At 40.2% G+C, this 16,555-nt stretch overlaps 2 protein-coding genes across 5 annotated transcripts in view; one reads left to right on the top strand and one right to left on the bottom strand.

The window, feature by feature from the left end:
- NSUN6 (NOP2/Sun RNA methyltransferase 6) overlaps positions 1-3,763 on the bottom strand; it is a 73,005-nt gene extending 69,242 nt beyond the window's left edge. For 3 of the 4 annotated variants that reach the window (XM_086714820.1, XM_025930261.2, XM_086714821.1), the window contains exons 1-2: positions 3,207-3,763; positions 1,044-1,199 (exon numbers count right to left, since the gene is read on the bottom strand). In XM_086714820.1, the coding sequence (XP_086570946.1) occupies positions 1,044-1,199; positions 3,207-3,281 (231 nt within the window). In that variant the 5' untranslated portion in view covers positions 3,282-3,763. Of the gene's footprint in view, positions 1-1,043; positions 1,200-1,724; positions 2,066-3,206 lie in introns of those variants that run through there. The other variant, XM_086714822.1, reaches the window with a different exon arrangement.
- A 5,276-nt stretch (positions 3,764-9,039) lies between these two features.
- Positions 9,040-16,555, top strand: part of ARL5B (ARF like GTPase 5B) — a 29,344-nt gene continuing 21,828 nt past the window's right edge. The window contains exon 1 of the mRNA XM_025930547.2: positions 9,040-9,388. Coding sequence (XP_025786332.2) covers positions 9,340-9,388 — 49 coding nt within the window. The 5' untranslated portion in view covers positions 9,040-9,339. The remainder of the gene's footprint in view (positions 9,389-16,555) is intronic.

Genomic DNA, 16,555 nt, shown 5'->3' with positions numbered 1-16,555 from the left:
AGTAGGTACTGCTCTACCATCAATTTCCTATCTAGTGCTTAGGGGTCAACCTTCTGCCTTACTCTTAACCTTTAAAAGACTCAAAGCTCATCCGTAGTCAATGTCTGCCTTATCCTAAATACTAGTTACTAGTATACTAGATGCTACAGGCCCACTGGACTGGAATACTAGAATATGTAGGATCCAGGAATAGTTTGCTAGAAAAGAAAATAATCTGGATCTGCAAGAGTTATAGACAGTTGTGATGGGCCTCAGAACACTTTCCTTTCTACTACCTGAAAATATATACATGACTGCATAAGAGTATTAATTTTAGTTGTTCAGAGGAACTGCTTATATTTTGTTACTTGTTACATTTAGTTGCTTGGAGGAACTGCTTACTGTCATTACTCTCAATAAAATTATCACTATCAATATTCAAAATCGGATTACTTTTTCTACAAGTCTTATTATTACACTAGTTTGGGTCTCATACACTCAGATCCCATAGCGGGTAGTTCTTACACATTTTCTCACAACTTGAAATTTATAAAACTGTTCTTACAGACAATATAACAAACATTCCATAAATCTAATGAGATTAAAGAACAATAAGTAAATCAACATCAGTGACAATTTTCTGAAGATTTCTTAATGTTACATCTTCATTAAACTAATAACACAGCCTATAATAAATATATAAATAAAAGCCCTTTGATTATGCTTGCATCTTACTTTTAATTTACACACTAATCAGATAACTTATTACAAAACCAGACTTTTAGGGTTAGAACGGATCTCTTCATATGTATTTTAATGATGAAGCAACTGAGGCCAGAGGAGCTGAGTGACCTACTCAGTCACTATAATAAATTCTGAATCACAAGTGCTGGGTTCTAATATTACGTCTAACATTACCACTTAACAGCTGAACATTCATGATCTTCTACTTCCTTAGGTGTAAAATTGGAATAGTACATTATGTTCATAGGATTTTAGTGAACAGCAACATGACATAGACTGTAGAAATATCATAGACATAATGACAGAAAATTTGCACATACCTTCCGAAGCTCATCCAACAACAGATTTTTCACATGTTGCACTGAGGCGAGATGTGTGTTTACTCTGACAGTTGTGAATGATGGAGGGTGTGACAAGTGATTTAACAGAGTTTCAAATCTCCTTTCTGCTTCTTGTTTGCCTAGAGCAGATACCACCTGAAAAAGAGGAAAATAACAAGTTAACGTTTCAACGTCCCTTAACAAATGAACTAAAAATTTTAAGAACATGAACACCCATTCGTTCAACTAATGACTCAACCAACCAAGTTCCCTGTGATGAACTGAAGCTTTACGAGACATGTATTTTCCCATTTTTGTCATCTTTTCTTCTTAATGTTTATTTTTGAGGGTATGAGTGGGGGAGGGGCAGAGAGAGAGAGGGACAAAGGATCTGAAGCGGGATGTACACTGACACATGAGCTCGATGTGGGGCTCCAACTCAAGAACCACAAGATCATGACCTGAGCTGAAGTCGGAGGCACAACCCAATGAGCCACCCAGGCGCCTCCCATTTCTGTGATCTCTGAATATACCCTGCCCCACAGCATCTTCATAAACCACTTGCCAGCCTACTAACCCACCAGCCTCATAGTATTAGCACTTTCTCTAGTGTATTAAAACTGACCTTTACCTCCAACACTTTTACAAAGTAATGGCTTTTCTTTTCGTAAAATCACTTACAGTTAGCGGGTTTGAGGCAGAGGTGGTGTCAAAGACGGACATTTGGATCTTCTTTCATAAAAGCAATATCTATTTTTTTTAAAACCGCTGGGAAAAATTTCTGAATGCCTCTATTTCTCTTAATATGCTCCTTATATTTTAAGTTCTCTGAAATCTAGAGAATGTCTTTTCTCTTTCCATGCTGTCTAATCCCGTAAAATAATCTTTGGAGGGGCGTCTGGGTGGCTCAGTCGGTTGAGCATCCGACTTGGGCTCAGGTCATGATCTCGTGGTTCGTGGGTTCAAGCCCCGCGTCGGGCTCTGTGCTGACAGCTCAGAGCCTGGAGCCTGTTTCAGATTCTGTGTCTCCCTCTCTCTGACCCTCTCCCCTGTTTATGGTCTGTCTCTCTCTGTCTCAAAAATAAAACGTTAAAATTTTTTTAAAAATAATCTTTGGAAATAAAATGCAGAAATCCAATCTAACAAGTCAGTTTCAGCAATATCTTCACGCACGATTAACATTTAGATGGCTTCACTTTGAAAAGAAAAGCAAAGACTTAGAAGTACAAAGTTGCCTAGAGGCCGGATCGTAAAATGTAAAGAGCACAAGCTTGGCAACCAAAGACAGCATTCACTGAGGACTTCTGTGCGAGGCACTGCGAAAAGCACAGAGAATGAGTATTTGTTGAGGACTGTGTGCCAGAACAACGCCAACTGCTTTCTCAGGATTAATATTCCAAAGCAACCTTGTAAGGATACGTATTTTTAACATCCCCAGTTTTCGCAGAAAAGGAAATTAAGGCTAAGCGCTCTGAAATGATTCGTTCAAAGCACAGAGACACAAACCCAGGACTTGGGACTCCAGATCTGGATTTTGTCATTGTACCTGAGCTCTTCAGGCTTCAGATTTCAGTCCTGTTACTTCATAGCGGTGTCACTTTGGCCTCTTTGGACCCTCCGTCCTCTCACCTGTTAAAATGGAGAGGCAATCTCTACCAAAAGAGAGAGCGAGCGAGAGAGCGCGAATATTAAGATGTAAAGGTCTGCAAGCCACCTAGCACAACGGGTGGCATCTGAGGCATTAACAACTTCTAGCATCCCTCTCACCAGACTGCCACACTCCAAGAGTGCAGCTGTGACTTCTCTGCAGGACTTAAGTTCTCGAGAACAGGAATCTTTTTGCGCTCATTTTGCAACCCCTTCAGTGCCACGCCTACTGCCGGGCACATAACCGCTTTGTTCCCCCCTCCCTTCTTCCACGTTCCTAAGGGTGGAAACGTATATACCTCATTCACCTCTGATCTCGAAAACACTAAATCCCTACGGGGAAGATACCGGCCGTTTTTACATTCGAAAAAAACCAGGCAGAAACAACCGTGTCAAGATGAGGTTTCGCTTTAGGCCTCTTTCTTTCTTTCTTTTTTTTTTTTTTTTTCTATTTCTCCAGAGTGTGTAAATATTTGAGTTTTTGCAAATATCATCTACCAGGTTTATTTGACCTACCTCCTTATTCATAAAACCCTCCTTAAGGTACCTTTCAACCTCAAGTCTCAAAGATATTTTAGGGAAAATAGACATTTTGGCGATAGTTTTGTTCTCCTCCAAGAAAAATGCTGGAAAACGGTGATTTTTCTCTTTCCGAGTGAACAGTGAGCAGCGTGTTGTCAAGTGAGTAACCACCCACACGCGCCGGGACCGCCAGATGGCCAGGAAAATCGCGCGGCTCTTTCCAAGTTATATTCGGCTTTTGCGGAGGTACATCCACGCTTTCTCGAGCGTCGCCAGTTCAGAGCAGCTTCCTCGCCTCCACCACACCCGTCCTTGGTCCTCCTTTAGGGACGCTCACGGAAATCACTGTGAGGCCACGTCACCCACGTTGCAAAAACACCACAAGAAAACTAAAGGGGGGGGGGGACGGGGAGACAAAAAACAAACAAACAAACAAAAACCCTGACGGGCGAAACCGTTGCGAACAGGCCTGGAAAAGCGACCCGCACCTGCTCTACCACGTTCAGCCCTCTGAACCTAATTTCCAAAACCGCGCCCCCCAATTCCTCTGCCGAAAGCCGCTTCCGGCCTGCGTCACTTCCGGCGACGCGGCCCACCCTCCCCGGTCCCCCAATCCGCAGCCGCAAGTTGCCGCTACGTCACGTCTCCGGAGTTTCCCAGCGCGGTGGGTGGCGCGTCCACGTGCGGGCGGTTGGCGCAGGGAGGGGCGGCAGCCCGGGGGAGCACCTGGGTCCTGCGCCTGCGGCGGGTGTCAGGGCAGACGAGGAAATGGCGTGGGTTAAGTCGAAGGCTTTGCTGGCCTGAATAAATTGGGAGGGCCAATTAGTTACCTGCTGGATGACCTGCAAAGAAAAGAGAAAGGCAGTTTATTTGAACCTGTAAGTCACTCTTTGATTTCAGAAACGCATACTAATCTGACTTCAGCGATGAATGAACCACGTTATTCAAATTTTCGGAAGCTGGGTTACTGGTGGGTTCATGTCCATGAATGATCAGTTAAAACTTAAAAACCTACACCTAGCATTTAGTTAGTTGAGTGAGGCTAGCAGTTACCTGTATCATAGTTGATTTATACTTGAAGGCTCTGAGAACCTTGACATAATTTATGTGTTACAGATGAAGGAAAGGATTCAAAAGGAGGAGGTACCTAATGAAAGTCAGACATTTTATGATTGAATAGGTAGCTAAAAATAATTGTCTCCTTAGAAAGTCAGGATAAAGACCACAGCCACCTGTCATCTAAAACGAATACCCGGGCGCCTGGGTGGCGCAGTCGGTTAAGCGTCCGACTTCAGCCAGGTCACGATCTCGCGGTCCGTGAGTTCGAGCCCCGCGTCAGGCTCTGGGCTGATGGCTCGGAGCCTGGAGCCTGTTTCCGATTCTGTGTCTCCCTCTCTCTCTGCCCCTCCCCCGTTCATGCTCTGTCTCTCTCTGTCCCAAAATAAATAAACGTTGAAATGTGATATTTATAAAAGAAAATAATAATAAAACGAATACCAACTGTTTTCACCATGGTATACTTCAGTAAGTTCATGGGATTTTTCCGTGGCTAAATCATCTAAAAGTTATTAGAAAACATGTCTAGATCGGGCATTTCCAAAGGAATTTTTGCAGCCTGAACATTACAACCCTAGCACCAATAATCGTTGGTATCTGTATTTAGGAGATAAGGGAGAGGAAGGAACGAGTTGGACTAGATTGTAAACTCCGTGAGGGTAGAGACTTCATCTCACCACTGCATACCCACTGCCAAAACATGTAACAGGCACTTAAATGTTGAATGACTAGATGAATGGATAGGCATCTATGTGAACTAGAGAATGAAAACTTGGGGCGCCTGGGTGGCGCAGTCGGTTAAGCCTCCGACTTCAGCCAGGTCACGATCTCGCGGTCCGTGAGTTCGAGCCCTGCGTCGGGCTCTGGGCTGATGGCTCGGAGCCTGGAGCCTGCTTCCGATTCTGTGTCTCCCTCTCTCTCTGCCCCTCCCCTGTTCATGCTATGCCTCTCTCTGTCCCAAAAATAAATAAAAAACGTTGAAAAAAAAATTAAAAAAAAAAAAGAAAACTATATTTCATGTATTTGCTGGAAGCATGTATTTGCTGGAAACTAGTTTACTAGTGAAGCACATATAAACAGTGCTGAGGACTTTTAGACTATCCTTGTCTAGACACTATTGTAGTGACAGGTTGATGAAGACGCCTCTTAGTGTTCTAAGCTTGGGTCCAAGACAAACCTATACCAAATCTGAAGTTGGCACAGTGCATACATATCGTCTAAGCAAAGGAAGAGCCCTATAGGAATATACCCATATACGGGTCATTTAGGTTGTATTTGCTCCATGGGATAATATGGCTGCCCATGTGGAGGAGCAAAAAAATCTTAGGTACAATCTTATAATCTTAAGTCTTAGTTTGTAGTGCTCCAAAGCTTAACCTTACCAAAAACCAAACATATTCCAAAATATTCAATTTCATGAAGAAGGTATGAGGGGATTAGGAAAAAAAGTCTAGAAAGGCAGGAAATCTATCAACTCATCTGGAGGCTAAAGTCAAAGTGGACATAATCTTAATAGTGTAGGAGAGTTGTTTGTTTTTGAAAAGTTTCATTCCTAGTTGGCAGAACATGCTGTCCTGAACTCTTCGTTCAAGCCATGCATGCAGTTTATCTTAGTTAACAGTAATAAATTGAATTCAGTTCCTGCTGTAGCCAACTCTTCTAAGTACTATCTAAATTTGGATAATTAGTTCCTTGTGAGGAACACTAGTTACAGGTTGTTGTTTTTAATTCCCTAGTTGTTCAATGTTTCATTTTTTCCTGAAATTTTAATTTGTTTTGCTTTATGTACAGTACTTTTATCTTTTTCTTAAAATTTAATGAACTGGAGAGAAATATTACTGGTATTGGTTTTTAATTAAAGGAAGTTATTTCCAACTAACACTTCAGAAAGTAAGTTATAATCCTAATGACAGTATTATCACGTTCCTTTTTCATGATTTTTTTTTCTTTCATGAATTCAAAATATATTCAGATAGTAACATTTCATAGAACAGTGATACCTTCTTTGGATTAAGGCTACACTGAAATTAGTTTTTAAAAGTTTTTAAAGGAATGTTTTCAGAAAAAAATTAGCAAAGGTGTTTTTTAAGTTTAAAAAGTGTGTTCAGGGGCGCCTGGGTGGCTCAGTCGGTTAAGTGGCCGACTTCAGCTCAGGTCATGATCTCGCAGTCCGTGGGTTCGAGCCCTGCTATCAGCACAGAGCCTGGAGCCTGTTTCAGATTCTGTGTCTCCCTCTCTCTGACCCTCCCCTGTTTGTGCTCTGTCTCTCCCTGTCTCAAAAATAAATAAAACGTTAAAAAAAAATTTTAAAAAAAAGTGTATTCAAAATATACTTAAAAAGTGTATTATTCAAAACTCTTTAGTTTGATTAAATTATTGACAAGTATTCCTACTATAATATATATAATACAAATATACAATATGAACTAAATTGTATCTTTTGTAAAAGATGATACTGGTATGCCAGATGGGTTCTGTTTAGATAATGCGGAACTCTATTTTTGTTAATCAATTATATTCGCTTTTCAGTTGTGAGTGGTTTTCTTTTCTTACAGTTAATAAAAATTTCAAATTCCTAAATCGGCAAATAACACTTTCTAATGTGAAAAAATATTTTAAAAATATTTCAGCAGTCCTGTTGTCAGGTAAATTGTAGAGAAGATGATAAAAATTAGAACAGTTCTTTAACATAAAAGTTTCAGACATTTTGGAGCACCTGGCTGGCTCAGCTGACTGAGCAGGCAGCTCTTGATTTGGGGGTTGTGAGTTCGAGCCCCACATTGGGTGTAGATATTACTCTAAAAAAAAAGTTTCAAACATTTTGAAAGAATAGCACCAATAGAAATATCAACAGCCTTGCTCAAATATATTCATTCCACCACTGAATTAAAAGTGAAAAAATACTTCAAATTTACTTTCTAAAGTATCATTACACCATCATAAAAATATTTAAGAAATAAGTAATTTTTTTCCTTCGAAGCTCTGCAAAAACAAAACAAAACAAAACTGCTTTATTTCAGAAACTGTTTTTTGGAGATCCAAAAGCCGGAAAATAGTGGAATGTAGTTTATATATATGTGTGTAACAATTTGAGAGGCTAAGTTACAGTATCTAAAGGTTTTTTTATGAATAATGAAACTATGATTAGAAATACCCCTTTAAGCCTGTACACAAACACAAAATCATTTATATTGGAGCCAATTCATGATCCTGACAGATAAACTAATTTACATAGGCTCAGTACATACCTTTTCCTCTACATGGGACGTTATAACTTGTCTTTAATATGAGAAAGTTGGAGTACATTATCCCATATAAAAGTCTTCAAGAATCTTTGTGGTTTTTTTTGTTTTGTTTTTAAATTTTTTTAACATTTATTTATTTTTGAGACAGAGAGAGACAGCATGAACGGGGGAGGGTCAGAGAGAGAGGGAGACACAGAATCTGAAACAGGCTCCAGGCTCTGAGCGGTCAGCACAGAGCCCCACGCGGGGCTCGAACTCACGGACCGCGAGATCATGACCTGAGCCGAAGTCAGACGATTAACCGACTGAGCCACCCAGGCGCCCCGAAGAATCTTTGAATCATAACCCTAGGAGGATTTCACAAGTCATACATTTCATTTCTCTTTCTACAGCTAAGGAAGGTTTGGCCTGTTAAAAGGCCTTGTTACCTGGGTTAAAATCTACCACCTGATTGAAGTCCAGTTCAATTAAGTTCTCTCCTTTACTGATTTCAGGGGCATTAGGTTTCATGCCAGGTTATGCAGCTTTTAAATTTGTTGGAACGTAACAAGGCAAAGAAGGTGGAATTGTGTAATAGTGTACAATGCAGTGACAGATTGTAGTTACTTGTGTGAGCATATAAGACAGAGATGTTGAATCACTATGTTGTACACTTGACGCCAATGTAACGTCGTGTCAACAATACTAAAAAAAAATGATTACAAAGTGGAATTGAAACGCTTAAGTAGAGAATTGGCTTTTTGACTTAAAAGGTTAGCCAAGAAATAAATTGAATTCAACTCCAGCTGCAGACAGTTCTTCCAAGTATTAAGTTCATAATATACATATTTTTTAAATTCCCTAGTTCAACCTTTTCCTTGAAATTTCAGTTTCTTTGATCTAGGACAGCACTTGGAGCTTTTTCCTCTATTTTGTTGAACGGGAGAGATTACTGGGATTCCATTTCAATCAAAGGAAGTTATTTTCAGTTAATGCTTCAGAAAAGTTTTGTTTTTTTGATTTGGGCTCCATGAAAATTCCGAATGCGTGGCAACTAGGCGGCTTTAAGTTAATCACACAACCGAACTTTGTGGCTACCGGCAGTCCATGGATCGTCTCCCAAGCAATTCTATTTCGAATTAAGAATCACGTTAGAACACCAAGCTCGCCTGCCCGCCCACGAAGACAGTTGCGAGAGAAACACTCCTCATTTCCGTGTAGTAAAGGACAACAAAAGGCAGCTTTTCGGTTAGAGGAGCTGCAGCTGCCCCTAGATTTAGACGGGGGAGGGCGCACTTGCCCAACAGCAGAGACTCAAGAACTGGAACGTGACAAAAGCTTACAAAACGCGCCGAGTGTAAGAGCTCACCTAGGGAAACTCCCGACTCCCACGACCCCTAACCTCCCACTCCGCGGGCAGTTTGAAGCCCGCCCCCCGGAAGTGAAACCGAAGGAAACGCCACGTCGAAAGCGTGGGTAAACGCAAGCGCGCCGACGTCAGTCCGCGTCCTTCCGGCGATGGGTGGCCGGGAATCGGGAGGGGAGGCGGAGCGGAGGCGGGGCTTGGGGCTGGTAGAGGCTCTGGTGGGTAGGTGGGTTCAGACCGAGGGTACTACGGGTCGGCGTTGGGCTCAGTTGGCTCGAAACAAAGGACTATCCGGTAGGGACTCGGCGCGGTGCCTTCTGACCGGTAGCTGAGCGGCCGATCGAGGCTTCTTGGCCAGCCAGTGCCGTCGCCGCGCGGTCTCAGTAGGCTTCTCCTCGGTTCCCTACAGCCAGCGCCGTGGTGGGGGGCCCGGCGCAGCGGCACCTGCTGCTGAGGGACCCCGCGGCCCGCCCAGGTGCTCATGATGGGGCTGATCTTCGCTAAACTGTGGAGCCTCTTCTGTAACCAAGGTGAGAAGGATGGAGCTGCGCAACGGCTTGACTGCTAGGAGAAGAGTCTGGCCGCCTTAGGGGACAGCCGGAGGCTGGGCTGTCGGTGGACAGAGGCGCAGAGAAGTGCTTTTCTCGAGGGGGCGGGTAGAAAGTCGGTATTTTAGGCTGGGAGAAGGTGCAGGAGGGACAGGGTTTGTGGGAGAAGTGAGGAGTGAAAAGAGGAGGCATGTGGGATCCCAGAGTCCAAACTAAGAAATTTTGGATTTTAGCAAAGCAAAGAGAAAAGCACCTGGTGATACCTGGAGGCATTTTGCAGGCCTGTTCTATCTCTAGTTAAGCATCCGTGTCTTGCCCCATGAGTGTGCGCCCAGAAACCCATCAACTTTTTTTTTTTTAATTATTATTACTGGTGCTACTTTGTTTACCGCCCAATTCTTTAAGCCAGTGTGCCTTCACGTTCTGATTTCGCCTGCTCCATCAGACTCGGGAATGAGTTGTCTCGTGAGATACACGGGTTTCCGGAAATCTGCATCCCAAACCCTTTTTTCCTTTCTTAGGTGTTAGAGAACTAAATGCTTTTGGTTCTGTATAGGAGGTTGCGTGTCCCGAATTAGTCTGGGACAGGTTATGAGACATGTGGAAGTTGGAAGTCCAAAGGGCCAAGAAGTTGTAAAACCTGTTCTGAGTCAGAAAGAATGAGATGTGATGTCTTCTGAAGAGAGAAAACACCCAGACCAAAAAAAAAAAAATAAGTGTGGGGGGGGGGGTGCTGATAATAGGTAAAGTCTTAGCCATTCTTTGAACAGAATGCTTTTCTTAGCAATTGGAACTACTTTTTAAATTCAGTTTCGTTTTCTGTTTAATACCCAGACATAATAAAAACCGGTGTTTTATAATGATACCAACTGTTACTGCTCACGTGGGTTTTTTTTTCCTGGATTTGAGAAGTGAAGAGAATGAAATGGCTTTAGTTCACTTGTTCCATAGCTGAGAACACTAGTCTTTTCCAAGATTATAAGTAAGTGTATACACACACACATACACGCAATTACGTGTATGTTTGCAGTTACCACAGATACCACATTTCAGGTAATTTCAGAGTGCTCGGAATTTAATTCTTTAACGATATCATCTGTACATTTAACATGTGATTTTTTTTTTCAGCAGTTTATATTTTCCAGTGCTTGTTACTTGAGTTCACTACTATATGTAAAGCAGCATTTTAAGACATGCTAAAGACTATAAAGGTCAACACAGTTATCGCCTGCCTATCTTTTCGCATAGTTTAAGAAACAAAACAGTACCAAAGTCTTTGTTTCTCCTTGTATAACCCATCCTATTCCTCTTCCCCACTGTTTTATTATTATTGTTTAATTAATCATTTACTTATCGGACCTTCCTTAATCAGACTAGTGGGGAATGGAGGGTGTAAGGGAAAGATTTAGGAGATGAGGAAAAGCATTCATAGGCTGCTTCAAGTCACAGAATTTGTCAGGCCTCCGCAATCCCCATTTACTACTTAGAATTTTTCTTTTCCTGTAACTTTCCTGTTGAAAATTTAGAGCTAGTGGTCCTCCTGTCATTTTATACTCACTCACTCATGCAACTGACATTTAGTCATGGGCCATAAGCCAGTCTTCAGTTAGGCATAGCAGATAGGAAGACGAAAAACAGAAACAGTAACACAGTTAACTTGTGCCCAAAGTGCTCAAAGATCAGTCAGTGAGACCTATGGGGGGAAATGCAGTGCGGTAAATGGTTTAACAATGTATAAAAGTGTGGTGATGATTGCCAAGAAGTAAGTGATTAATTTTTCTCAAGTGGTTCCTGGAAGACTACGGGAAAAGGTATACTTGTACTTTAAGTAGGAGTTTATAGGGCATGCTAAGTAGACTGAGTAGAAGGGGCATATTATTCTAGGCTGAAGGACTAATAATATGCAAATGGGAGAGGAATCAAATACTTTGGTACATTGAAGGAAGCTGAAAATAGTTTAGTTTGGCAGTATCTTAGTTTGCCTGTGGGGAGTTAGAGATGAGGCTGGAGAGGTAGCCCCTGGAGCCAGATCACAGAGGGCCTTGTGTGTGGACCAACTAAGACATTAAACTATATGTACAGAGCAAGCCATGGGAGCCGTTGAAGTGTTTGCTCGTTTTATGTTATTTTTTAAGCAGGGGAATAATGTGAACAGACTGCTGCTTTAGTCCTGTATTTTTTACTTTCTGTATCAACAACACTGACAGTCTCAGCATTTTCCATTTTCACCACTGTCATACAACTAATCCAGAGATACTCAAATGACTCAATCTTGGTTGCGTGTTAGAATAAATAAGCCCAAGGCTGTACCTTAGACCAGTTGGATCAGAATGCGGCAGAGTATCCTGGGCATCAATGCCTAGGTGATTCATATTTGCAGCCAGGGTTGAGAACTACATATCTTACTTTAAGGACTCCTTTCCCCTGTCTTTTTTTTTTTTTTATCCAGTATTTGCCTCCCATCTTTTTTTCCTGTAGCATTTTACAACACAAAGCATCTTCTCTTAAATTTGATATCTTTCTGGGAATAAGTACGCTAAAGCGTGTTTGACTAAATGAAACTATGACAAAGTACACAGGTTCGGCAATTTGTGCTAGAATACATTACTGGGATGCAGTTATCAATGAAGGAAGTAATTTCAAATCGGATTATCTTACAGACTTGTGTGTATATCTCTTTCGGTACACACTTCCATATTTTTGAATAGTATGCCTATGTGGAAACTTGAAGCATTATCATTTGTCCTTTGAGATGTAACAGACATAGATTGTATTAGTTTCAGGTGTACTAAGCATTTGTCTTACTGTAGAAGAGCTCTTAAGGCCCTTTTCCCTTATCATCCCAATACAGTGTTTTGGTTTGATATGCACTGTCTTTTCATTTTTAGTGATTGCAAAATTTAGTCGCTCCTGAGCCACGGTGTAGGTTTCCCTTTTTCCTATAACTTTTTCCCCTTAGAGTAAATAATTACAACATCCCATTGCTTTAGTTTACTTTGTATGTTTGACTAAGTCCTTTCATTCCATCCCAAAACTCCCCATACAAGTTTCCCCATAATACACTCAGTCACATGATTTAGCCTTCCTCGCAGCTCCCTCTGTGTTCCCTCCTGCTCCAAACTGCTCTTGCTTCCCTCTGCCTGCTACACAGCTGTGCTGGATTCGTCTTTACAGTCATTCCAGGAATTTCCTTTGCTTTTCTGTTTTATTAGGACTTATGTCTTTCTTGCGTTCCTCTTATATATGAAGCACATCCTACAGAAATGTCCTGCGAAGGTGTCCAAAGCAGTCACTTTTTTTTTTTTTTTTGCGATTCCAAATGCATGAAAATGTAGTAAGTCTGTCCTGAAAATGTATTTGTCCTCATTTTTGATTTATAATTGGGCTGAATATAAAATTCTGAGTCGGAAAACCTTTCTTTCAGAAGGTATTTGAAGATATTGTCCTTGTCCTCTAGCTTCTAGTGTTGTTGAGGAGACCAGTATCGTTCCTCCTGTAATCTGTTTTCTCTTTCTCTTTCTAGTGGACTCTTGGACTTTTCCCATCTTCCCTGGCATTTTTATTTTTTATTCTATTTTTTTAAGTTTACTTACTTTGAGGGGGGGGGGGGGGGAGAGAATCCCAAGCAGGCGCCATGCTGTGAGCATGGAGGCGGATGCAGGGCTCAAATCCATGAACTGTTAGATTATGACCTGAGCCTAAATCAAGAGTCCAGTGTGCGCTTAACCGACTGAGCCCCCCCAGGAGGCCCGTTCCTGGTATTTTTAAATTTGAAATGCACATACCTTGTTATATGTCTTTTTTGGTTCACTGTGCTAGGCCCTCTGGACCTTTCCAACATAAAGTTGGACGTTTTCAGGTCTAAGGATTTTTTTTTTTAATTTCTCTTAGGATTTCTTCCTCTACTCTTTTGGAAATATTACCGATCGTATCATGCTACTTGATTATCAAGTATTCTTTTCCATTTTACTGTCTTTTCTTTTTTTTTTTTCTCCCAGTTCTGTTTTCTGGGATATTTCCTTTGTCTTCCAGTCTTCCTATTGAGTATTTTGGTTCTGCTATCATATTTTTAATTTATAAAAACCTTTTGTTTGCTAAATGTTAACTCTAATCGCTTTTATGGCATTGTTTCATAATACTGTGTCTTCCAAGTTTCTCTGAAGTTTTCTTCTCCCTAATTTTCTGTTTCTGCTTCTGTTTGCATTAGCTTTTCCCACTGGAGGCTTTTCCCTTAGATCTGTTATCATTTCATCACGTACATAGACCACAGTTTGTTTATTCATTTGCATCATGACTAGTTGTAATACGTGAATAGTTTAATGACTTTTTGTAGACATGTTTTCATTTCTTTTAGGTAAATGTATAGAAGTACAATTTTATTTGTTTTAAGTATATGTATAAATTTATTCAAAAAATTTTTAATGTGCTTTTAGTTTTGAGAGAGACAGAGAGACAGAGCATGAGTGGAGGAGGGGCAGAGAGGGAGGGAGACACAGAATCCGAAACAGGCTTCAGGCTCCAAGCTGTCAGCGCGGGCCTCGAAGAACTCACAAACCGCGAGATCATGACCTGAGCCGAAGTCAGACTGACCCACCCAGACGCCCCTAAAGTTCATTTATTTTGAGAGAGAGAGAGAGAAAGCATGAGCAGGGGAGGGGCAGAGAGAGAGAATCCCAAGCAAGCTCAGCAGTTATCAGCACCAAGCCCTATGTGGGGCTCAAACCCATGAACCCTGAGATCATGACCTGAGCCGAAATTCAGAGTTGGATGCTTAACTGACTGAGCCATCCAGGCACCCCTAGAAGTGCAATTTTTAAGTCATAGAGTAGATATGTGATTAGTTTTATAAGAAACTATTAGATTGTTTTCCAGAGCGTTAAACCATTTTTATACTCTCACCAGCAGTGTTTGAGACTTCTTTTAACATCCTCACCAACATTTGATGTCACCAGTCTTTTTAATTTTGGTTATTTTGTTAGATGAATAGTGATATCTCATTTTGGTTTTAATTTGCATTTCTCTGATGACTTTTGGGTATTAATGTGCTTTTTTCATGTGCTGACTGAACATTTGGATTTCTTTTGCAGAACGTTCAAATCCTTTCCCATTAAATTTTTTTTCTTTAAAAAAATTATATATAATTATTTATATCATCTGGAATTGAGACCTTTGTTAGATATGTTTTCTCAATATTTTATCCCAGTCTTTGGCTTACTTATTCATTTTCTTAATGGGGAGTTTTTGCTAAGTGGAAATTTTTAATTTTGGTGAAACCTGATTTTTTTTCAACTTTTTTTTTTTTTTTTAAATTGTTGTTGCTTTCTGTGTGCTGTTCCTTTCACCTACAAGCTTTGGCTTTTATGCTTAGGGCTGTGAGCCATCTCAAGTTATTTTGCAGTTATGACGCAAGTATGGGGGTTGGAATTCATTATTTTATTTTATTTTATTTTTTTTTACATGGATATCTGCTTGTTCTAGCATAATTTACTTGAAGACTTTCCTTTCCCAATGGATTGCTTTAGAGCCTTTGTCAAAAGATTGGGAGTCTTCTCTCTGGACATCCCTCTTCCATTGATCTGTATGCCCATCCCAAAGCCATACTACACCATCTTGATTATTGTCCTACTTCTCTGTAAATTTTGAAGTCTGATAGTGTCAGTCCTCCGACGTGTTTGTTAATCTTTTCAAAGATTTTAATTTTCACTGTTGTTTTCTGGTTTTTATGTTACTAATTCCTGCTTCTTACTTCCTTTCATCTACTTACTTTGGGTTTACTTTAATTCCCCCACCCTTATGAAGACAGTGTGTGTCATTGTTCTTGTCCCTTTTTCCATTCACATGTAACCATTTTTTAAAGTTTATTTACGTACTTTGAGAGAGAGAGGGAAAGCGCAAATGGGAAGGGGGCAGAGAGAGGGGCAGAGAGATTCTCCAGCAGGCTCCATGGGTCAGTGCAGAGCCCAACTAGGGTGGCGAACTCATGAACTGTGAGATCATGACCTGAGCCAAGATCAAGACTCAGATGTTTAGCCCACTGAGCCACCCAGGCTCCCCATATATATAACGTTTTAAAGCCATAAGAACTTCCTAAGAAGTGTGTTAGCTTCATTCTACAAATTTTAATATGCTGTGTGTCATTCAGTTTGAAAGGTTTTAATTATTTTGTTTGTGATTTCTTCTTTGACTTATGGATTATTTATAAGTGTTTAGTTTTCAAATATTTATTTTTCTAAATAGCTCATTATTGGTTCCTAACTTAATGCCATTGTTGTCAGAAATATCCTCTGTAAGATTTCCATCTTTTGTCAGTCTTATTGAGGCTTTTTTATAGTCTATCCAAATGATCTCTTTGGTGCATGCACCATTTGTGCCTGAAAGAAATATGTAATCTGCAATTGTGTGCAATACTCTATAAATGTTTATTCGGTTATGGTGGTTGTTAGCATTGTTCCGATATTCTGTATTTTAATGTGCATTTCTGCCAGAGAGCATAGGGTGTGATCTTGTGATTTTTTTTAATGTAGTGTGAAACTCTGTCTCTTTTAATTGGAATGTTTGGGCAAATTTATCAATATGGTATGATTTATGGTACAGTCAGATATTAAGGTGCACTATTTTATTATTTCTTCTTTGTCCCATCTACATTTGTTATGTTTTGTTGTTTCTCTATTCCTCCTTTCCCACTTTGCATTAATGGTTTGGTTTTTTATTTTTAGAATTCCGTTTTATTTACTGGCTTTTTCAGTGATCCTTTTTGCATTCTTTTTATGGTTCTTCTAGGGATTGATTACAACATGCATTGTTACCTTTTCTCAATCTACTTAGTAATGTAACACTTGTAAGGTGTAAGAAATGGTATGGTTGTACTCTCTCTTTCCCTAGTCCTATATAACCATACGGGTTAGATGCTATATGTGTGGTATCTACATTAGTTATAAGTTATACAGTACAGTGTTTTAATTTTTACTATAAACAGTCACATATTCCTCAATATTTTAAGAAAGGGTAAAATTTCCTCTTATATTTACTTACATTGCTATTTTTGATGTTTTGAATTTTTGTCTAGTATAATTTCCCTCCAAATTCAAGAATTTCAGCATTTTTGTTGTGTAGCTGTGCTGGTGATGAATTCTTAGTTTTCTTTTATCT

This window comes from Puma concolor, chromosome B4, assembly GCF_028749965.1.
Source record: "Puma concolor isolate L17-30 chromosome B4, mPumCon1.1.hap2, whole genome shotgun sequence".
Classification (NCBI taxonomy): Eukaryota; Metazoa; Chordata; class Mammalia; order Carnivora; family Felidae; genus Puma; species Puma concolor.
This window is presented reverse-complemented; position numbering and strand designations above follow the sequence as displayed.